This window comes from Dendrobates tinctorius, unplaced genomic scaffold (genome assembly GCF_039654945.1).
Source record: "Dendrobates tinctorius isolate UK_male_01 unplaced genomic scaffold, ASM3965494v1 ptg000058l, whole genome shotgun sequence".
NCBI classification, from domain to species: domain Eukaryota; kingdom Metazoa; phylum Chordata; class Amphibia; order Anura; family Dendrobatidae; genus Dendrobates; species Dendrobates tinctorius.
This window is the reverse complement of record NW_027361726.1, coordinates 24,260,781-24,286,051: the sequence shown is the minus strand read 5'-3', so window position 1 is coordinate 24,286,051 and position 25,271 is coordinate 24,260,781. Positions and strand designations below refer to the sequence as shown.

The 25,271-nt window shown below is 46.1% G+C and overlaps 1 protein-coding gene across 8 annotated transcripts in view; it reads right to left on the bottom strand.

Moving 5' to 3' along the window:
* The window catches only part of FOXN3 (forkhead box N3), a 134,629-nt gene that overhangs the window by 29,388 nt on the left and 79,970 nt on the right, over window positions 1–25,271 (bottom strand). For all 8 annotated transcript variants that reach the window (XM_073578194.1, XM_073578198.1, XM_073578197.1 and 5 more), the window contains 2 exons: window positions 21,703–21,839; window positions 10,680–10,744 (listed from right to left, as the gene is read on the bottom strand). In XM_073578194.1, coding sequence (XP_073434295.1) covers window positions 10,680–10,744; window positions 21,703–21,839 — 202 coding nt within the window. The remainder of the gene's footprint in view (window positions 1–10,679; window positions 10,745–21,702; window positions 21,840–25,271) is intronic.

The window sequence follows — 25,271 nt, the reverse complement described above, 5'->3', positions numbered from 1 at the left end:
CGGCTGCCAGACTGAGCTAACCTTGTATATCTGCACCTGGTCGAGCAGTGACACCCAACACCAACATTGGCTCAATCACCAGACTTTACTAAAGCAAAAATCAGAAGCCTGAAATAAGCCAGTTATGTGTCAGTAGGGCTATGTTCACATGTTGCATTTTTATGGGCAAATTTTAAGCTGCGCTTTATAGTGCCAGCAAAGTCTGAGATTTCAGAAATCAACGCACAAGAGTAAAAATGAAGCAAAAATGCAGCAAATAAGAAAATCGTTATTTGCTGCTTTTGGTGCAAAAGCCTTAAGGAGGTTGCATCTCAATTTTATTTATTTGGGGGGGGGGGGGGGAACAAAACCTGCTGCTTTTTTTGTAGCAGCTTCTAGCAGGTTTTGCCTGAAGAAAAAACATAGGCTATGTTCACAACACGTTGCATTTTTACTGCTAAGGGTACGTTCCCTGATCAGTAAGCGCTGCGGGTTAGACGCTGCGTACATCCACAGTAGCCAGATGTTACAGTATAGTGGATGGGATTTCAAGAAATCCCATGCTCATTATGCGTTCAGGGACGCCCACGGCATCCCTGCGTAAGCGGACATGCAGAGCGTCTTTCTAGACCGCAGCATGTCTGTTACGGAGAGGCTCAGTCTCCGAAGCGTAAATTATCCATAGGATTTAATTAGATGCGGTAAAACCGCATTATCTTCCTATTCACTTGCGTAGTAACTGCGGGAACGCAGCTTACTATGCATGTGAACTAATTTAAATAATGTCTTACCATGTGCCACAGCCGGATGTTCACGTCCAATGGGACAGGATATATACCTTCTCTGTGGACAGGTAAGGATATTGTTGCTTCTTTATTTTATTTCTCTTACAGGAGATCAGAAGGCTTCGATGGAATAGGCGATGCAGTCAGTATGGATTAATTAAGATTATTGAAGGAGTAGGTGTCAATTTCAATTAAAGGACTTTATTCTGGCTGTGTCTTTATTTACCATGTAACTACAGGGTTAGTAATGGAGAGGTGTCTTATAGACGCTTTTCCATTACTAATCCATGGCCTTGATGTCACCTGACAATACAAAGGTGACATCAACCCCACAAATATTACCCCACTTGCCACCATTACAGGGCAAGCGGGAAGAGCCGGGTTAAGTGCCACAATTGGCGCGTCTTTGGACGCGCCAATTGTAGGGCTGCTGCTTTTAGGCTGGTGAGGGCCAAAATCCATGGGTCTCGCCAGCCTGAGAATGCCAGGCCACAGTTATCTGCTTTTTCCTTGGCTGGTTAACAAAAATAGGGGGACCCCACACTTTTTTTTTTTGGAGGGGATCCCACTATTTTTGCTAACCATCCAAAGTAAGCAGACTGCTGCGGCCTGGTATTATCAGGCTGGTAAGGTTCATGGATACTGGATCCTTACCAGCCAGAAATACCAACCCCAGTAGTCTGCTTTACTCTGGCTGGTTAACAAATATAGGGGGACCCCACACCATTTTTTAAAATTATTAATAAGGAGGGGACCTCTCTATGTGCTTTCCTCCACTTCCTGTGTTGTGTACTTCCAGCTGTGTCACAAGATTCACCATTATGTAAATTAGCACACATGTGTAGTAAGCTGCGTTCCCGCACTTAATACGCACTAGGAAGATAATGCGGTTTTACCTATGCTAATAAAAGTCTATGGGTAATTTACGCAGCGGTGGCGGAGCATCTCCCATCTCCACTACATAAATTGACATGCTGCGGCTGGAACGACGCGCCGCATGTCGGTCTCTGCAGATGAACCGCGGGCAGTGGTGAACACATAGTGGGCATGGGATTTCTTTAACTCCAATGCACTATGCTGTAACAGCTGGACACTGCAGGTTGGACATTGCGGATGTACGGCAGCATCCAACCCGCAGCGTTTACTGACCGTGGGAACATACCCCAATATATCTGCAAAGAGGAAACCACTTTTTTTCCTTCCCTGAAACCAACTTTCAATTAGCTTTATTTCAAGTGACAAAAAAAAAACAAAAACAAAAAACGCATGCAATGAAAAAATACATCAAAAACGCATTCACCTGCGTCAAATCCTGATCATGGGAACATACCCATAATGCTGCGGGTTGGACACTGCATACAGCCACATCGTCCAAATATTACTTACAGCATAGTGGAGGGGATTTCATGAAATCCCATCTCCACTATGCATGCAGGGACGCCTCCAAGTTCCCTGCGCAACCAGACATGCGGAGTCTTTCCAGACGCAGTATGTCTATTTATCTTGTGGAGTCGCTCAGTCTCTGCAATATAAATCTCACCCATACAATGTGTTGGACGTGGTGATTTCTCACGGTTCAATGAGCACATGCGGAATCACCGGCGTTCAAAAGCCGGCAGCGCTTTGGACGGAGCGGACATGTGCCGCGTCCAAAGCGTGACGGATACTGGCCATGGAAACATACCCTTAAGGCCCCGTTACACATAACGATGTCCCAGCGATCCCACCAACGATCCGACATGATGGGATCGCTGGGACATCGTTAGGCTGATCGCTGGTGAGCTGTCACAAGACAGCCCCTCCAGCGATCAGGACCAGCGACGCTGGACGCTGGTGTCTAATGTAAACATTGAGTATGCGTGCTGGCCAGCGGGAGACCAGCGATCGAAAAATGGCCCAGGCCGATCGAGCATGATCAGCGATACCCGACGGGGGTCGGTCGCTGATCCCTGTCACACACATCGATGTCACTGGCGAGATCGCTGTGGCGTCACAAAATCAGCGAATCGCTGTGTGTGACGGGGCCTTTAACTTACCATAACTTACTGTGGCTATCAGGGCATGCTGGAAGTTGCAGTTTAAAAACTGGAGGGTGGAATATGTGTAATCCCTGTATAAAACCATTTTGCAGTCACCCAACTTTCCCAGCAGCAGATCAGCAAATTTTGTGGTCCGATAATCCTTTTCATCTGAAGTTACAAAAGGAAAAAAAAAAATCTTTCTGAGCCCCGAGGAAGGATCCTGGAGGAGTGAAGGGGCTATCTGCATGCTTTGTCAGAGCCCATAGACAGACAAGCTTTACATGCAGGGCCATATCAATTTCTTATGCCTCTATAGTTCCATTTCCAGGACTCAATATTAAAAGAGCCAACGCGTTTTCAGCCTTGTTGCATTAAGTGCGATGGCAGCCAGGTCACTGATCAGCCAGACAAAATATGTAGTCACCTCGCACAAAAAGGTGAACGGCGGAAGACAGACATCCCCCCCCCCACAATCTGCTCAGGCAGCCTGGGACGATCGTCTAACAGGAGTGCGGCCTCCGCTTCTACCCCTCGCTAGAGGCGCGATGCTGATCGCTTGTGACAAGAGGTATTTGTAATAGCGGCTCCGTGAAAGGCGTACAGTCATCTATTGTGCGGGCAGGAAGGGAAGGAGGCACTCTTATTGTCAGCGGCTAACAAAAAAAATAGCGTCTACATTCATGACCTCCTTTCCTCTCTGCTAATGGAAAGTGAATTACGGGCATCGGGACCAGACCAGTGGGTTCACAAAATGATGTATACATGTATGCGGCTGCATCTACAAAGTGTTATTTCATCTCCTCCAGGAGGTCTCACGCCAACAAGCAGATGAAAAATCTGCACAAAATAAGAGCCAAGACTGCAAAATGCCCCAGAAAAAAAAGTCACCTTGGAAAGGTGGGTGATGACCTCTCTGGTCTGCGATGGCAACTTTCCCAAGAAAAGATCTAACTGACAGAATTCTCCAGCAGAGGACAGCTGCAAGACCAATATTTTTGGGGTGTAATGACTATTTGAGGGGGTTGCATTCTGCCAAGGTGGCGCTCCATAAAGCAACCAGGCTGGTAGAAGGCCTGAGCAACAGGAACAGTCATCGCTGATGTATTTAAAATTGTATTAGCGATCTGGTATCGGAGGCCTCCGCGGGGACCTGTCTCATTCCCAGCGCTCGCCCATTTAACGTGCGGTGTGATCGATAGAGCACTAGGCAGAGGGATAACGCTGCGCGTATCATCTGCAGCCGCTGTCAGGAGGAATACGACAAGATAAACCCTGACGAGCCATCATACCCACTATAAATAGACGCCTTCCCAAGGTCAGCGCACGGAACTTATTGGATAAATAGCAGCAGACTCGGATGTACCAACGGCAAGGAAACAGTCAGCGGCATCAAAACACCGGCAATTGTGCAGAAAATCCTGACTACACAGAAAGTCCTGGATCAGTAATGTAATGTATGTACACAGTGACTGCCACTGTGTACATACATTACTGATCCTGTACTGATCCTGACTTACATCCTGTATTATATACTGCAGAGTTGCACTCACTATTTTTCTGCTGGTGCAGTCACTGTGTACATACATTACATTACTGATCCTGAATTACATCCTGTATTATACTGCAGAGTTGCACTCACTATTTTTCTGCTGGTGCAGTCACTGTGTACATACATTACTGATCCTGAATTACATCCTGTATTATACTGCAGAGTTGCACTCACTATTTTTCTGCTGGTGCAGTCACTGTGTACATACATTACATTACTGATCCTGAGTTACATCCTGTATTATACTCCAGAGCTGCACTCACTATTCTGCTGGTGCAGTCACTGTGTACATACATTACATTACAGATCCTGAATTACATCCTGTATTATACTACAGAGCTGCACTCACTATTCTGCTGGTGCAGTCACTGTGTACATACATTACATTACTGATCCTGAGTTACATCCTGTATTATACTCCAGAGCTGCACTCACCATGTACATACATTACTGATCCTGTACTGATCCAGAGTTACATCCTGTATTATACTCCAGAGCTGCACTCACTACTCTGCTGGTGCAATCACTGTGTACATATATTACATTACTGATCCTGAGTTACAACCTGTATTATACTCCAGAGCTGCAGTCACTATTCTGCTGGTGCAGTCACTGTGTACATACATTACTGATCCTGTACTAATCCTGCGTTACATCCTGTATTATACTCCAGAGCTGCACTCACTATTCTGCTGGTGCAGTCACTGTGTACATACATTACTGATCCTGTACTAATCCTGAGTTACATCCTGTATTATACTCCAGAGCTGCACTCACTATTCTGCTGGTGCAGTCACTGTGTACATACATTACTGATCCTGTACTGATCCTGAGTTACATCCTGTATTATACTCCAGAGCTGCACTCACTATGTACATACATTACTGATCCTGTACTGATCCTGAGTTACATCCTGTATTATACTCCAGAGCTGCACTCACTGTTCTGCTGGTGCAGTCACTGTGTACATACATTACATTACAGATCCTGAATTACATCCTGTATTATACTACAGAGCTGCACTCACTATTCTGCTGGTGCAGTCACTGTGTACATACATTACATTACTGATCCTGAGTTACATCCTGTATTATACTCCAGAGCTGCACTCACCATGTACATACATTACTGATCCTGTACTGATCCTGAGTTACATCCTGTATTATACTCCAGAGCTGCACTCACTACTCTGCTGGTGCAGTCACTGTGTACATACATTACTGATCCTGTACTAATCCTGCGTTACATCCTGTATTATACTCCAGAGCTGCACTCACTATTCTGCTGGTGCAGTCACTGTGTACATACATTACTGATCCTGTACTAATCCTGAGTTACATCCTGTATTATACTCCAGAGCTGCACTCACTATTCTGCTGGTGCAGTCACTGTGTACATACATTACTGATCCTGTACTGATCCTGAGTTACATCCTGTATTATACTCCAGAGCTGCACTCACTATGTACATACATTACTGATCCTGTACTGATCCCGAGTTACATCCTGTATTATACTCCAGAGCTGCACTCACTGTTCTGCTGGTGCAGTCACTGTGTACATACATTACATTACAGATCCTGAATTACATCCTGTATTATACTACAGAGCTGCACTCACTATTCTGCTGGTGCAGTCACTGTGTACATACATTACATTACTGATCCTGAGTTACATCCTGTATTATACTCCAGAGCTGCACTCACCATGTACATACATTACTGATCCTGTACTGATCCTGAGTTACATCCTGTATTATACTCCAGAGCTGCACTCACTACTCTGCTGGTGCAATCACTGTGTACATATATTACATTACTGATCCTGAGTTACAACCTGTATTATACTCCAGAGCTGCAGTCACTATTCTGCTGGTGCAGTCACTGTGTACATACATTACTGATCCTGTACTAATCCTGCGTTACATCCTGTATTATACTCCAGAGCTGCACTCACTATTCTGCTGGTGCAGTCACTGTGTACATACATTACTGATCCTGTACTAATCCTGAGTTACATCCTGTATTATACTCCAGAGCTGCACTCACTATTCTGCTGGTGCAGTCACTGTGTACATACATTACTGATCCTGTACTGATCCTGAGTTACATCCTGTATTATACTCCAGAGCTGCACTCACTATGTACATACATTACTGATCCTGTACTGATCCTGAGTTACATCCTGTATTATACTCCAGAGCTGCACTCACTATTCTGCTGGTGCAGTCACTGTGTACATACATTACTGATCCTGAGTTACATCCTGTATTATACTCCAGAGCTGCACTCACTATGTACATACATTACTGATCCTGTACTGATCCTGAGTTACATCCTGTATTATACTCCAGAGCTGCACTCACTATTCTGCTGGTGCAGTCACTGTGTACATACATTACTGATCCTGTACTAATCCTGAGTTACATCCTGTATTATACTACAGAGCTGCACTCACTATTCTGCTGGTGCAGTCACTGTCACTGTGTACATATATTACTGATTCTGAGTTACCTCCTGTATTATATTCCAGAACTGGTGGCTTTACTGGGAGATTTCAGCTCTGGATGTGGGAGTAATATTAACCATACAAGGCCAACTGAGTTCACAGCCTTCAGCTTTAACCCTGTGCTTCTGATCTTCATGTGATCAGAACCTGGTGCTTTATGGCCATGGCCATGTGTAGATCAGGAGGGTCTCTGTACAAGGTGGAGGGGGCAGTAACTGTATGGACATGACCAGAGGCAAGGTGCTGCTGGAGTGACATCTTTCAAAAGCTGAGAAGGGCAGAAGACAAACTGGTTTTGGCTCTTTGCATGTCCAGGCAGGAGAGATTCACATCTGGTAAAGTCTGAATTATTCACCCTCTTACTCTGCGCCCCATACAGTTCACATAACCCGTGTGGAGCCCCCCAGGATGTGTACGGCAGCCAGTCAGTCTGCCCAGTGCATCATATAAGTGTATCGTATGGAGATATGAAAGAATTGGTCCACAATATAATATGATGTATACAGACTGTACACTACCACCTGCCATCATCGCAATCTAATCAACATGTCCATTTATCTATTCTTCCTGCAGGTACGTGACCCAGCTTTCCACACTGACATTCCCATACCTCAACTCATTGCACCCATTTGGTATCCTTTTCAACTAACCCCTGCAATACCCCCAATGTTATTTATGACCTTGTTTACACTGCCTTGATCATATGCATCTGCCTCACTCTTAATTATCTGACCAAGATGAGCATAGACCATTACCCACTGCTTCACACCTGACTGTACTTTCTAGCACATACATTGCATATCATAAGTCTGCCCAGTGCATCATATAAGTGTATGATAAAAGTGTGGAGCTATGAAAGAATTAATCCAGAATCGAACCAGAAGAGAACTGAAGGTAATTGGAGAGTCACTATAAACAATGTTTCTGCTTGTTTTCACTCTCAACCCTATAATCCTTCACTTTCAGGGCAACTGTTACCACCCACCTTTCGTGTCTCCCTTTTTCCTCAGACACTAAGCTTGCGAGCAGGGCCCTCATTGCTCTTGGTATCTGTTATGATCTATGTGATTATTGCTATGCTGTAATGTCTATTGTCTGTAGAAATCCCCTCTGAAATGTAAAGTGCTGCGGAATATGTCCATCTCTCACTTCCAACTTCGGCCTCGCTCAATGGTCTTCTGCAGCCACTCACAAAGATGGCCACACATTGGACCTCATTCTTCACCTGCCTCTGCTCCCTATCTAACCTCTCTAACTCACCTCTTCCCCTTTCTGATCACAACCTACTTACATTCTCTTCCCTCTCCTCCAGGTAAACAATCCCCACCCCACAAACTTGCACACACTCACAGAAATCTTAACCACCTCAATCTACACACACTCTGAATCCCTTCTCCCTCTTTCAGTTGTAAGTCCCCTATACAATGTGGATTCTGCTCGCAAAATCAACAGACAACCATGGCACAAGCCTGACCAAAGAACTGAGGCGGGCTTACAAAGCCATCCAAAACCTGTGTCCTCCATACATCTGTTACGTTGTCTCCCAGTACTTACCTGCACGCAACCTCCGATCCTCACAAGATCTCCTTCTCTATTCCCCAATTATCTCCCCTTCCCATAATGGCATATAAGATTTCTCCCGCACATTTCCCCTACTCTGGAACTCTCTACCACAACATATCAGACTCTCACCTACCGTGGAAACACTCAAAAAAGAACCTGAAGACCCACCTCTACAGACAAGCCTACAACCTGCAGTAACCACCAAACCGCTGCATGACCAGCTCTACCCTCGCCTACTGATTCCTCACCCATCCCATGTAGATTGTGAGCCCTCGTGGGCAGGGTCCGCTCTCCTACTGTACCAGTCGTCACTTGTATTAAGATTACTGTACTTGTTTTTTTATCATGTACACCCCTCCTCACATGTAAAAGCGTCATGGAATAAATGGCGCTATAGTATTAAATAATAATCATCCAGCTTTCCCCAGGTCAGATCAGACCATAGACTGGTAAAGCGCACAAGTGGCTAAGAATTGGCTTTTAGAGCTCCCTGTGCAGAAGCCAATGACTAATACCGTTGGCTGCGTGATCATTACTTCTAAATAAGTGAATTAAAAACAGGAAGGTTTCATCCGAACGGCGGCTGCGGATGAGGAATTTGGCCTCATGACAACTATTTCAGGACAAGAGAAAATAAGAGTCTGATATTGGTTGGCACGACGCTCGTTTCAACGCCGGCGGTTCGTGACTTTTGGTAACTTTGCTGCTTTAAACCAACGTCCCAACAACCGAAGATCAAGAGGCACCACCATACACTGGTATAGGAGCACAACCAGACTACAAAAGGGATTGTGTGTAGTCTGTAACCATGGAGACAAAACACTTCATAGGAGCAGTGCACACAAAACAAGAAAGTTATAACCACGACCATTTACAACGTTGCTTCATTTAGCATTTCCCGAGCACTGAACTGTCCGTGCGTCACTTGTAGCCGCTGCAGTCCTGATACAACCACACCAAGAGACCCGACACCACAAGTCACAGGGAGAGAGAAGGTATCACTTAATAAGGAATAATAATCCAGATGAGCGTTCACATTAGTGGGGGTCTCAAATATTTTCTGAAGGTAGATGCCAAAAAAAGAAGGATCAGACATGTTGTAAGCTAGTAGCTTGATCCCTGATCCTTTGTTTTGAGGGGGATAATCTGACACTAGAAGAGGCTGGACACATGAAAGAGTAAGGAGCGGAGGAAAGACAGGTCTGTATAAGAGGACAAAGGGGTCTGGAGTCTGGATTGCGGGGTAGGACAGAAGGGTCAGGAGATGAGAAAGCCAGAAACTCAAGTAGAGAAAAGCAGAACCCATGGGTGGGACAGTGGGGTCTGGTGGATGGGTCAGAGTGGTCTATAGGGTGGGACAGAGGATGGTATATCAACAAGAAAGGCATTATCTGTAAGGGAGAGCAGTGAAGTCTATGGATCGGGCAGAAGGGTCTTATCTGCTTGCATATGAAGTAGTCTGTAGGAAAAGCCATGTAATGTCAGGTCGCCGTCAGAAAAAAAGCCATATAAGAAATAAGCCTAATCTGTCAGCCGGGCTGGTAAGGGTTAAGGCTCCAACACGCGGGACGAGGGCATCAGATTGCAGGTAATCGCCATCTACACACCTAGCATTTACACAGCGGCGTGCTTTCACCCTGTAATTTGCGGCCACACCTCACAGTTGCTATGGCGACCAAACAGCGCCACTAAACTTTATCCTGTTTGGTTAGGAGGTGGGGGCGGACGCTTTGTACTCCTGACTGCTACCACAACCCAGCACAATGGGCCAGCAGGACCGGATGGCCCCCTACTTCTTTGTTGTAATCTGACAACTCCAGATGTGCCGACAACCCCAAAAAAGTGGGCGGTGTAAAGTGAGCAGTGTACCCTGACCTCTGCGACTTTTCAGATCCCCCGCTCTGCCCGTTAACTACACGTGTATGTGAGGATCAAAACTACAGTCATTTTACAGTCCCAATAAACATCCACAGCCTTAGCATTTATGTGCATTATGAAGCGGCAGCTCTTCAGCGCCAGTGACGTGGAGGCAGCTCAGAAATGAGGGGTCCTACATACATGGAAGGCCAGTGATGCACGAGAACCAGGCATTCGCAGAGGGGATTTCACTTGTTTTTCTCCCCACATTTAGTCTACCTGCTTACATATATCAAGTGTAATACAAAGTCTAAGAGATAGTTGGAGAAGATAGAAGGAGGAGATCTGCCATGACAGCAGCGGGGAGCTCCATCCCCGTAGCAGGGGGCACAGGACAGGTGCCGGGGGCTTCTCTTACCTTGAAGCAACGCTCCATTTTTCTTGAAGAAGCTGCTTCCGGGCCACAGAGGAGGGACCGATGTGCTGCGGAGAGAAGAGAAACAAGGTGTCAGTACCCGGCAGACTCTAGCCAGCATTACTAAAGACTGTCTCTTTCTCGCCTCTTCTCAGATTATTGGATGGAGACCATTTTTGGTTGCCCTTGAATATGGCCCAGAGCGCTGCCTGTAGTGAATATATTGCATCTGGAAAGCTCATTGTGCAGTAACCAAAGGCAAAGCACAATCTAAGGCCGGGTTCATACAATGACGTCGTTCTTTGCAACAATTGCTGCTGCCCGGTTAGAAACGATCAGTCACATGATGGGCAGATGTCACTGCTTGGCTCCACGTGGGGGCGGCGATTTACACACGTGTCTGGGCGCTGACTACTTTCGGACATTGTCATTGTTCCTGTGTGTTACGACCCCAGAAGTGGGGACTATCAGGAGTCACAATGTTTGCCGGCTGCAGGCCCTCCCCAGCACACTCCAGGAGAATGGAGAAGTGATGAGAGACTCAAGAGTCCATTCACGTCAAGTCATCAGCCAACAAAGGGAATCCGGACCCACACAAAGGAGTCTATCGTGGGGTCTGCATCGGGCGGCGTCAGCGGACATGAGGAGAACAAATGACGCTGCTAATCACCATTTCATCAGGTCTAGTCTCCTATTTGATACATTGTAGCAGGTTGTGGCTCGGTGACAACTTCATTCCCGCGATAGTAAATGGGTGTCAGATTCCATCTGTTTGGGAGATCGAGTCAATTGTGAGGTTCACATTTCCGAGATTTTTAAGCCAGATAATCACTGGCCTCCTATGGGGGGTAATTGTCATAATATCTCATGACGGGAGGGTTCCCTTAAATATTAGGCCCGGATTACATTCCGCTATGTAAACTGACACCATTTATTCCAAACAGAGGTATATCCTTAAAGGGGTTCTCCACCCTCGTACAATTTATTTTTTCCCACAAAAATACGCAATTGGGGCTAAAAGTAGTTTCTGTAATTTAGTTTCCTTGAGAATTTTGCACAGTTTGCTTCTATAGTTTTAGTGATGCAGAAGGAGCTCACCGAGAATATGACAGTCAGCTCGTTCCGAGAGTCTGATGGGGAGTCACTAATTCTTATCTGTCTTTTTCTGAGCTCCTCTCACATTATTTATGACAACAAAGTTGAACATGGAGAGAACGAGAGAGCCTGGAAAAGCTGAACGGTGTAACATTTGTTATGAAACCCATTGTCAAAATGGATGTTCAGCCCCAAATACATGCCTGTAAGTAAAAAAATAAATAAAAAAAAGTCAACAAAGATGTACAGCCCCTTTACAGATGTACTGCGGGCAAAGCCGAAAATTATTAGTGCGCATGCGCCGGTGAACTATGTCCCAGAAGTATTTCACTGCCATTTCTGTGTTCCGGGACATAGTTCACCGGCGCCTGCACACTAATGATTTTCGGCTTTGCCCGCAGTTGGGCAAAGCATACTGCGCATGCGCAATTGGATATTGCAATGCGCACGCGCTTAATCTGAACGACAACTACGGAAATTCCCAGAACGATTGTGTACAGCGGCCAAGGAGGGGAGGAGGGAAGGAGCCAAAACACCGCCGATCAGACCGGACACAACTCATTTTTATACCGCGCCAAACTGAGGTGACAGATTCCCTTTAACGGAAAGTGAAATTCTCAATTATAAATCTGCAGCAAGTGGAACTTAAAAAAAGAATGTCCACAACCTGGAGAGCCCCTATTTAAAAGAAGTAGTCCCCCTTAAACCCTCACGTCATGCACTGGCGTTTTTCCAGCTATGTTGATGCCAGGTACACTGGTGTTTGAACGCCATTGTTACGCCACGTGAGCCCTGCAGCCGATCAGCGGTTTCTTTTGGGGTGGTGCGCTCTCACTTCTCCTGATTGAATGTTGGGGAAGCAAAAGAATTGAAAAAGCAGCTCCCAAAAGCAGCCGTTGATTGGCAAACCTGGCATTGACAAGGATGCAACTGTGCCGCTGCAGGAGAGGAATATTTTTCAACTTAATTTAAAAAAAGAGAACATCCAGCAACAGGACGACCCCTTTAAGTTTTGATTTTGGGGCGTATTATCACGTTAACTTTCAAAGGTCAGATGCTACGCACAAAAAACCCGGACACGACAACTCCATCTTCTCCTGCCTCGGTTTATGTTTATAGAGGTCTCGCCTCTCAATGTGGTTTCCACAGCTCTCCCCTAATGAGGCCATTTAACTAAACGACGTGATTAAAGAGGCCGCCTTGTTACCAGAGACAAATGGAAGTCTGGAAACTTGTGTCTCTGTGGTCGGGTGCTAGACCTATAAAAAAGGGGTCGTATTGTCAGGAGGGTGAGCTGGCGTGAGGTCTGCTTATTAGCTGGGATTTATGGAAGACCTCAGCGGGACAGGGCGAGGGTGGAACTATGGAAAAACATCTGTGGCCCTGCCGAGCACCTGATAATCCAGCACTTCGGGTCCGTTTGATGCTGATTTTACTAGGGTCACTGGCCCTTTAAATAAAGTATCACCTGCAGATACAGCGATGTCTGTTAGAACGATGAGATTTTAACGCAGTAAACGAGAAGGAAGCTGTTAACCGCAAACTGCCATGTCTGTGCAGACTACCGTGAAGCCGGGATCATGAACTTCTTTACACATAAGGCTGGCCGGCTCAGAGCTTCTGAGCAGAAAACGTAACGAGGTAACGCTGCCGTGTACCTAATAAATGAGAGGTGCGTTTCGCCACGTTTCAGCAGGACGTAACACGGAGCTGCCTCGCATCAGCCCGTCTGCTGCCAGGAGCCAGCAGCCGTGTTTGTGCCGCAGCTGCCAGACTCCGGACGGACCGAGGAGCTTTCTATGTTACATTCACAGCGACTGTCAAAACAAGAGGAGCGGCGTCTGCGGTGGCGAATGGAGAAATTATCTTGTTGCTTAGCGACAGTCAACACTGCTGAGTGCCGGCGTCTGGATCGCCATGGGCCATCCACGTCCTGGAAAGACGCTCGCTTCAAGGTGAAACTCAGCAAAGCGTCACGGGCTACGAGAACGACCGGACCCCGAGAGCAGCGAAACGGAAGATTGGAGGGAAGGCAGGAACGCAGACACACGGCTATAGTGTGAACACGCACAAAACATCATGGTATATAGAAGGGTGTACACAGCGCCCGCTGACAGTGGTGTATGGGCAGGAGGAATTCAGGAGGCTGGGAGAGCGGCTGCGCAGGGTCAGAGGCCAGGGCACCCACAGACAGCGGACAATAGGCGCTCTGTCACCACTGGCCGTAGGGGAAGAGAACACAACTACTGTGCCGATAGTACCGCCATCATACAAAGAGAACGCAACCACTGCGCCAATAGTACAGTCATCATACAGAGAGGATGTTGCCACGGCGTCAATAGTACAGCCATCATACAGAGAGAACATAACCACTGAGTCAATAGTACCGTCATCATACAAAGAACGCAACCACTGTGCCAATAGTACCGGCATCATACAGAGAGGATGTTACCACGGCGTCAATAGTACAGCCATCATACAGAGAGAACGTAACCACTGAGTCAATAGTACCATCATCATACAAAGAACATAACCACTGCGCTAATAGTATCGCCATCAAAGAGAGAAAGTAACTACTGCGCCAATAGTACCATCATCATACGCAGAGAATGCAACCACTGCGCCAATAGCATCACCATCATACAGAAAGAACGTAACCACTGCGCCATTTGTACCGCCATCATACAGAGAAGGCAACCACTGCACCAACAGTAACACCATCATACAAAGAGAATGTAACCACTGTGCTAGTAGTACCGCCATCACACAGAGAACGTAACCACTGCATCAATAGTATCGCCATCATACAGAAAGAACGCAACTACTGCGCCAATAGTGCCATCATATGCAGAGAACGCAACCACTGCGCCAAGAGTACCTCCATCATACAAAGATCATAACCACTACGCCAATTGTACAGCCATCATATAGAGAACGTAACCACTGCGACAATAGTAACATCATACAAAGGAGAATGTAACCACTGCGCTAATAGTACCATCATCATATGCAGAGAACGTAACCACTGTGCTAAGAGTAACACCATCATACAGAGAGGACGTAACCACTGCGGCAATTATACCATCATCATATGCAAAGAACGCAACCACTGCGTCAATAGTACCGCCATCAGAGATAAAATAACCACTGCGCCAATAGTACCGCCATCATACAAAGATCATAATCACTGCACCAATAGAACCGACATCAAACGCAGAGAACGTAAACAATGCCCCAATAGTACCGCCATCTTACGCGCCAGAAACAGGGAGGAGCTCACAGCATAATAGACACAGGCAGGGGTCCAGAAACATGGCACATCCTCAGATGTGCCATGACCGCATCACACTCACCCCACACATAACCGCATTAGATACAGTGCACATCACAATATCATACAAGATATGGTTAGATACATGGCTCAGCAGACAGTATTGTACAGGATAAGTTTAGATACATGCTCAGCAGACCATATCACAGGATTGGATTAGAAACACGGCTCAGCAGTCAGTATCACACAGGAGAGGATTAGATACACGACTCAGCAGTCAGTATCACACAGGAGAGGATTAGATACATAGCTCAGCAGTATCACACAGGATAGGATTAGATACATGCTCAGCAGACCATAGCACAGGATTGGATTAGATACACGGCTCAGCAGCCAGTATCACACAGGATAGGATTAGATACACAGCTCAGCAGACCATAGCACAGGATTGGATTAGATACACGGCTCAGCAGCCAGTATCACACAGGATAGCATTAGATACACGGCTCAGTCAGCAAGACAGGATAGGATTAGATACACTGCTCAGCAGACAGTATCACACAGGATAGCATTAGATACACAGCTCAGCAGTTCTCAGTATGGGTAGGACATTAACCCGGTGTGCTCCAGGTTGTGTGCAGTGCAGGCCCGCCTCCTGCTTGCTGACTGCTCCACTGCTGCAGGCGCCTCTGTCACACACATGGTTCAGATTAGCTTACAATGCTGGTATGCATCTCTATGGAGACAGATGACTCTGAAATATGGGGGGGTGCAGATATTCCCTCCTTCCCCCTCAGCTTAGAGTCTAAGGAGCCATTTATGAGCACAGTAAACAGGATCCTGTTCCCCTTCCTCATTAACCTCTTCGGTGCCAGGCAGGAAGCTTCCTGGCCTTCAGTGCCTGGTAGGTGGTCACTAGCGTCTGCCTCATTGCCCATGACCATAAGTCCCAGAATAAGAGATATAATCAAGGCCCAGGACTAAATATCACTCATTCCTGCCACTTCTGTCTACTTTGTGTTCCCACAACTCATCCAAGCACTAGGGGCTACATCACTGCTCATCCTGAGACTAAGTCAGCAGCGAGCAAAACGTGTCACCTCCAGAGCTAAAAGTGAGACTTAAAGTTTACGGTCCCTGTCAAAACATAGAAAACCGTGGCCTCATCATGTGGCCTCCAACTTGGCAACCGCAGAGAACGATGCGGATGTCACCAGCAATGATCAAGGTGAATAATGGATTCAGCTTCTCATCCACTAAATGGAAATTTCTCACTGAATTCTGCGAATACTACAGAAGAGCTTTAATTCACCAAACCGTCTAATGGGGAAAGAGGCAAAAAAGTACAAGATTTCCCAGTACTCCATCAGATCATGTATAGTCTTCATACATACCTGTATTAGGGGTGTTTCACCCTGTGCAAGAACTTGAAAGTACGTAAAGCTCCAACATATTCATTCTATCACTGATCCAGAGTTGCACTCACTATTCTGCTGGTGCAGTCACTGAGTACATACATTACTGATCCTGAGTTACATCCTGTATTATACCCCAGAGCTGCACTCACTATTCTGCTGGTGCAGTCACTGAGTACATACATTACTGATCCTGAGTTACATCCTGTATTATACCCCAGAGCTGCACTCACTATTCTGCTGGTGCAGTCACTGTGCACATACATTACATTACTCATCCTGAGTTACATCCTGTATTATACCCCAGAGCTGCACTCACTATTCTGCTGGTGCAGTCCATGTTGTACATGCATTACATTACCGATCCTGAGCTACATCCTGTATTATACTCCAGAGCTGCACTCACTATTCTGCTGGTGCAGTCACTGTGTACATACATTACATTACTGATCCTGAGTTACATCCTGTATTATACTCCAGAGCTGCACTCACTATTCTGCTGGTGCAGTCCATGTTGTACATGCATTACATTACCGATCCTGAGCTACATCCTGTATTATACTCCAGAGCTGCACTCACTATTCTGCTGGTGCAGTCACTGTGTACGTACATTACTGATCCTGTACTGATCCTGAGTTACATCCTGTATTATACTCCAGAGCTGCACTCACTATTCTGCTGGTGCAGTCACTGTGTACATACATTACATTACTGATCCTGTACTGATCCTGAGTTACATCCTGTATTATACTCCAGAGGTGCACTCACTATTCTGCTGGTGCAGTCACTGTGTACATACATTACTGGTCCTGAGTTACACCCTGTATTATACTCCAGAGCTGCACTCACTATTCTGCTGGTGCAGTCACTGTGAACATACATTACTGGTCCTGAGCTACATCCTGTATTATACTACAGAGCTGCACTCACTATTCTGCTGGTGCAGTCACTGTGTACATACATTACATTACTGATCCCGAGTTACATCCTGTATTATACTCCAGAGCTGCACTCACTATTCTGCTGGTGCAGTCCATGTTGTACATGCATTACATTACCGATCCTGAGCTACATCCTGTATTATACTCCAGAGCTGCACTCACTATTCTGCTGGTGCAGTCACTGTGTACATATATTACATTACTGATCCTGACTTACATCCTGTATTATACCCCAGAGCTGCACTCACTATTCTGCTGGTGCAGTCACTGTGAACATACATTACTGATCCTGTACTGATCCCGAGTTACATCCTGTATTATACTTCAGAGCTGCAATCCATAAGTTGAAGTCACCAGACACTGTGCAGACACTGAACAAGCAGGGGATGCTGGGGGATTTCTGCTCTCCACTCGGTGTGTTCTTCAGAAGAGGACAATTGGTATAAGTAACTCATTTCTCAGACTAATGAAGTTTCCACACATTGCCCCAGCGTCTTCAGCGCCAGTCACCTAATTCCTCGTCCACCATCGTCCCCAGGCAGAGGTCAGTTCTCCTGCAGCCGCTGAGAGAAATCTGCAGGACATTGATCCGCCACTTCAATCTCCAAACTGGATTGTTTCACTTACTGGAGCGAAATCGTTGCATTATGAGCGGAACAAAAGCGAGGAGCCGCCTAATGCCGTAATCTCATTGCAAATCCTTTCGCCCGGTGCCGTCCTTTTAGCCCTGAAATTGCAATCCTCTTTCAGTAATCACAGCGCTAATTGGTGCCGGCAAAGTGGCGTTTGTGAGCGCATGGCAACAGATTTCTGCTGTGCGAGGACGGAGATCGAGGTGACAAATCCAGCAGATATCGCTGAATTAAGATATGACGCTACAATGCCGGCATCATAGAGAATTGCTTATCTAGCAATTCCATAATGTGGCCATAGGTCAGAGAACCTGTGGCAATTTACAGCCAGAGGCGGAAAACACACAGCCGGAAAAAGTGAGCATATACTGCAGCTGCTGAGTATTACCGGCTTATTGTCACAAAGACCTCGACTGACCAGAGGCGATTTCCTTCACCATACTTTATACTGCAGGTCTTTCCTATTAGGTCACACCTATGACCAGTGACTCCAGCTCAGCGACACTGTACATTGGAGTCTAGGGAACTCTATGTTTTGTACTTCAATTCTCCGTACTTTATAATGCCTATTCACAGAACACCAGCGGACTACAAGTACCATCACCCCCTGAGGAGGAATCATACATTGCGTGGCGGAGAATGATAGAAGTACTGGAACGTGTGCAGTGGCGCTCGTCTTGCCGGCGGCGGGGGGGGGGAGGGGACTTTCCTATATTTCTGCTTCCCAAGCACTTTGTGCTAATCCTCGCTCTGACGTTTCCTCCTGAAGCTAGCTGACCTCGAGTTGTCATTTTGGATATTTCATGCCATCGATGACTTTTCACAAAAACTAGAAAAAAAAAAATATATATTAAAAAAAAAAAAAAAAAATAGAGCCAAAACTAGGTAGCGAGGACATGGCCGGGGAGCGAACTGTAACCGCTGTATGGGGTTCACGGTTGCCATGGTAACCGTGTAGTTATACGTGCTAATGGTATGTTCTTTTGCCAGGCAACTAACAGTCTCGTGATGCAACTTGCACCTGTCTCCGCTATGTGTTGCTATAGCGACGCTCCAGTTGCTATGGCTACCATCACGCTAATCGCCTTGCGAGGGCAGACTTTCGGCAGTCTTCCCCAGCAGCCCAGCTGTTCGGAGCGTCTCTCGGTGAGGACTGATTGTCTGCGCATGTGATGGAACGCTCCTCAGCGGAGGAGACGCCAGAAACCTTCTTGGAAGGAGAAAAAAAAAACAAAAAAAAGAAACAATGAAAAGCCAAAAAGGCGCCGACATACAAACGGTACGCAACGAACATTAGTCGTGTAACGCTGGCTCAGCGCCATTGTATCCGCAGCGCGGGACATCACATACTAGAGAAAAATCACATGTATCAAGTCATTACCATTTTCTCAGTTCCTCTGCTTGCAGTCAGTGAACAGAAACTCTCGTGTCCAGGTCAGAAGATCAAACACTAACGCCCCCGTACGATCGCTCCTCGCAGCAGCGCAAAGCTCTCTCCGGACCAGATACATTGTAGCAAACTATCGGCCTGGAGTCCTCTGTACAGCTCTTAGCAATGTCAGGACTGGACAATACTGTAACAAACCCTCAGCTGTGTGTCCCTTACCAACAGAATGTTTCTATTCAGACAGCAAGCAGAGCGCTTTACACGGCAGAAAGCAGTGCAGCGTTTCATCAGATGGTGATTGAGCTTTCCTAGCAAGGTTTCTCCGGTTTTGATGCAAATATCAGGAAGAATCTGTAAAGGGAGAAATCAACAGAAAAATTCTGCTTCTCTATTAACCCTTTCCGGTCACGCAATGTGATGCTCAAGCTAAGTCATAAGTCAAGAGGGGGTGCAATGAGCGGGTCCGGCGCCGTACGAGGCAGTCTGTGTCAATACAGGTGACATCCATCTGCTCCAGTCCGGATCAGACAGCTCTGACCCTTGGAAACGCCTTAGATACTACGTCCCTTAATGACATTGGCATCCAAGTGGTTACACAATGCAGGATTCTCATGGCAGCTGGGGGTCTAATAAAAGTTCCCCTTCTTAAAACTAGATACTGAGCAGGACCATAAACAATAAATGGAACCAGGGTGCTCCTCCTAAAGTCCACCATGCTCCCTCCTGGTTGGGGTGTTACAAGACATAAGTCCCTTAGTCAGGCAATCACACAAAGATTTCCGGAAAAACCCTTTAAAGACAAGAATATCCCTTTATGGGATCCACAGCAGATACTAGCCACCAGTACCAGCTGAAAATTAAAAAAACAAAAAAAAAACACCCATGATTGAATCATGTGAACATACTCCAAAAAAATGGTAAAGTTCTGCAGCCTAAATACTGTCTGATAACAGTAAACAGTACAAACGAACAAAAGGGCCACAAGATGAACTGCAGGTGAGGAGGCAACAGGGTAATGTGGAGTGGAGAAGTCGTGACAATGCAGCCGAGGCCGGAGGGCCGAGCCTGTGACAGCCCGGGGCAGGAGCAGTCTCTGTGCGGCCATCGCTGTTGTGGTTTCAATGAATGAACAAGCACGGTGTAACCATAACGAGCCGGCAGTTACTTGCACCAAGGCAACGCGTGGAGACGACTAAACACAAACCTGCGGAGCCGAGGAGACCGCACAGGAGCTGAGGAAGGAGCAGCGCGGGGTAACGCAGCAGAGGGGCGCAGGTAGGTTACACAATGGGGGGGCACAAAACGGAATAATCAAAAGTTCAGCAACTTTCCCATAGACCTGATGGGCTTGTTCACACACCTGACCGTTTGCCAGCATTTTACAGTACCAGGAAAGTGAACAGCTTTCTGCCATCTCGTCACGCTGATCCATTTTTCCTTACAGATCTGAATCAGCAATGCATTTTCACAGCATATTTTTCTGCTTTTTCCCCTCATTCAATTGAAAGGGAAAAAACACAAGTCAAAACGCAAAAAATGAGACAAAAATACAGGTATTTTACGCAGTGTTTTTCCTGCAAACACTCTGATAAATGTGTGATCACAGCCTGTGTTTACTGCTCACCCCTGTTTGTTACAATGTATCAGTGCAGGTTAGAAGTTTGGCATCTATGAGAAAGTTAGAGAACTCTTCAATTATTGAGACCTATTCACATAAAATTGCCACAGCATTGATCCAATCAGTGAGAGCGAGGGCAGATTTACACAAAGCGATGTGCGGCGTTAAACAGAATACATTATGTTTAATAGGTGATTCCAATGGTCTGTACAGACCAGCAGATCGCACTCCAGATGCCTCTGCACGAAGACCACCATAACTTTCAATATCACATTGTCGTTACACAGGACAATGTGCTGCCGAGTTTTGGATTTTGACAGCCCATGTACACTACACCAATATCGTGACATTCATAGAAACTGTACAGACGAACATGCTCCATAGGGCAGAATTCACACAAGCATTTCCCCACAGATATCCTGAATGTAACAGTGAAATTGAGCAATCTTTCCTCCTCACAAAAAGGATCTCGCAGAAAGAGGAGCAGCCCTTTATAATAGACCTGCTGTTATCACCTTGTGAGGATAGGGGTCTCCACTGGTTACAGTTTTCAGTCTTGTGAGATTCTAGATTATCAGCGGATCTTGTGCAGGAATCTCACACCTCGAATATAAAGCCACATACAAGATGATTAACAAAAGCAGCAACTGCCCCGAAGTCATCTTACCTTTGATAGGACTGAGGAGAGGTGGGGGGTGTGCTGAATACATGGGAGTATGGGTGGTAGGGCGTCTTTTTCAAAGCTTGTATCAAATTCTGCCGGTACTCAGGGTCTATACACCACAAGGATCCTTTACCGATACTCTGCAACCAAGAGGAAAAATAAACAAACAATCAACAATACACATTATACTTCAGAGCTGAACTCACTATTCTGCTGGTGCAGTCACTGTGTACATACATTACTGATCCTGAGTTACATCCTGTATTATACCCCAGAGCTGCACTCACTATTCTGCTGGTGCAGTCACTGTGTACATACATTACTGATCCTGAGTTACATCCTGCATTATACCCAAGAGCTGCACTCACTATTCTGCTGGTGCAATCACTGTGTACATACATTACTGATCCTGAGTTACATCCTGCATTATACCCCAGAGCTGCACTCACTATTCTCCTGGTGCAGTCACTGTGTACATACTGTACATTACTGATCCTGAGTTACATCCTGCATTATACCCCAGAGCTACACTCACTATTCTGCTGGTGCAGTCACTGTGTACATACATTACTGATCATGTGTTACATCCTGTATTATACTCCAGAGCTGCGCTCAATGTTCTTCTGGTCGTTATTGGAAAGTCTGATTATACAAAAACTAGCTGCCCCCTGTATTTATATTAACTACTGAACAAGAAAGGAATGCTGGAAGATTTCAGCTCTGAAGCCAGATGAACTGTACAAAGACCGAACTCAAAAAAGAAAAATCCATCTCACAAGCAGGGGTGGATTGTTGGGCTGACATCTCCTTCATATGCCCCTTTTCGGGGAAAGTTGGGTGACTACTAATGAGGCCGGTATTACAGTTCCCCACAAGGTGTCACACTGTTTTCTTAGTGTCCTCCACCACAAATCTAACTTTCCCACCTCTGCTGCTTCTGTGGACAGGCTCACACCCACAGGCAGACACATATGATCGCCCATGCTCCCATCTCCACACCACACATTGATTGCTGCGAGGCCGCACGCTCCTGCTGACCCCGGGACACAAGTCCTTCAGATAACAGTTCCACCAAATATTGACCAATGCAGACCTGACCCCTGATGTCTCCGCCAGCAAACACTGCAACCCACATATGGAGGAAGAAAGCACAGAGTTCACCCAGGTCATGAACGAGAGGCACTGCCGCACCTCATACCTCGCTCTGTCACCTGCAGACTGCACCATATTCCTGCATGCTTCATTTGCAGATCGCTGGTTTTGTGGATGTAAATGAGACTTCAAAAGGAAAGTGACCCAAATACGGGAAAACTCTGGAACATGGGGAAAAAATATAGGTCGTACTACCCAGCTTCCCACACACCCCGAACGGCAGACAGCTCGGTCTGTAGCACTGCCTGTCTACTCTATCATTATATTCATTCATGACCATTAAGCCCAGGATGAGCAAAATTATTGGTCAATCATTCTTGATATCAGCCTCTTATAATGCCCCAGTACTGATATAACCTCCAGACATTACACCATAAGTGACTGATATCAGCTCCCCTTATGATGTAATGTCTGGAGGTTATATCAGTACTGGGGCATTATAAGAGGGGCTGATATCAGTCACATATAATGTAATGTCTGGAGATTATATCAGTACTGGAGCATTATACAGTACAGACCAAAAGTTTGGACACACCTCATTCAAAGAGGTTTCTTTATTTTCATGAGTATGAAAATTGTAGATTCACTCTGAAGGCATCAAAACTATGAATTAACACATGTGGAATTATATAATTAACAAAAAAGTGTGACAACTGAAAATATGTCTTATATTCTAGGTTCTTCAAAGTAGCCACCTTTTGCTTTGATTACTGCTTTGCACACTCTTGGCATTCTCTTGATGAGCTTCAAGAGGTAGTCACCAGAAATGGTTTTCACTTCACAGGTGTGCCCTGTCAGGTTTACTAAGTGGGATTTCTTGCCTTATAAATGGGGTTGGGACCATCAGTTGTGTTGTGCAGAAGTCTGGTGGATACACAGCTGATAGTCCTACTGAATAGACTATTAGAATTTGTATTATGGCAAGAAAAAAGCAGCTAAGTAAAGAAAAACGAGTGGCCATCATTACTTTAAGAAATGAAGGTCAGTCAGTCCGAAAAATTGGGAAAACTTTGAAAGTGGCCCCAAGTGCAGTGGCAAAAGCCATCAAGCGCTACAAAGAAACTGGTTCACATGAGGACCGCCCCAGGAAAGGAAGAACAAGAGTCACCTCTGCTGCGGAGGATAAGCTCATCCGAGTCACCAGCCTCAGAAATCGCAGGTTAACAGCAGCTCAGATTAGAGACCAGGTCAATCCCACACAGAGTTCTAGCAGCAGACACATCTCTACAACAACTGTTAAAGGGAATCTGTCACCCCTTTTTTGAGATATCATATAATGATATTGTTCAATTGTGTGTCACATAAGGATTCTCTTAGTACTTTTGCTTCCCCCTGACCCCGCACCTTTCATGCATAAATACCTTTTTTATATTGGTTCAGCTGTATGTAAACTCCCGCAGTTCGGTCCGCTAGGCGGGGCTTATTCAACTGCTCCCCCCCTCCCTGTCTTGCTCTATGCATTTCTTCTTGTGTAGAGCAAGACACGGGTAGGGGGAGGGGGGGGGGGAGCAGTTGAATAAGCCCCACCCAGCGGACTGGACTGCGGCAGTTTACATACAGCTGAACTGATATAAAAAAGGTATTTATGCATGAAAGGTGCGGAGTCAGGGGGAAGCAAAAGTACTAAGAGAATCCTTATGTGACACACAATTGAATGATATCATTATATGATATCTCAAAAAAGAGGTGACAGATTCCCTTTAAGAGGAGACTTTGTGCAGCAGGCCTTCATGGTAAAATAGCTGCTAGGAAACCACTGCTAAGGACAGGCCACAAGCAGAAGAGACTTGCTTGGGCTAAAGAACCCAAGGAATGGACATTAGACCAGTGGAAATCTATGCTTTGGTCTGATGAGTCCAAATTGGAGATCTTTGGTTCCATCCACCATGTCTTTGTGCGATGCAGAAAAGGTGAAAGGATGGAGTCTACATGCCTGGTTCCCACCGTGAAGCATGGAGGAGGAGGTGTGATGGTGTGGGGGTGCTTTGCTGGTGACACTGTTGGGGATTTATTCAAAACTGAAGGCATACTGAACTAGCATGGCTACCACAGCATCTTGCAGCGGCATGCTATTCCATCCGGTTTGCGTTTAGTTGGACCATCATTTATTTTTCAACAGGACAATGACCCCAAACACCTCCTGGCTGTGTAAGGGCTATTTGACCAAGAAGGAGAGTGATGGGGTGCTACGCCAGATGACCTGGCCTCCACAGTCCCCAGACCTGAACCCTATCGAGATGGTTTGGGGTGAGCTGGACCGCAGAGTGAAGGCAAAAGGGCCAACAAGTGCTAAGCATCTCTGGGAACTCCTTCAAGACTGTTGGAAGACCATTTCCGGTGACTACCTCTTGAAGCTCATCAAGACAACGCCAAGAGTGTACAAAGCAGTAATCAAAGCAAAAAGGTGGCTACTTTGAAGA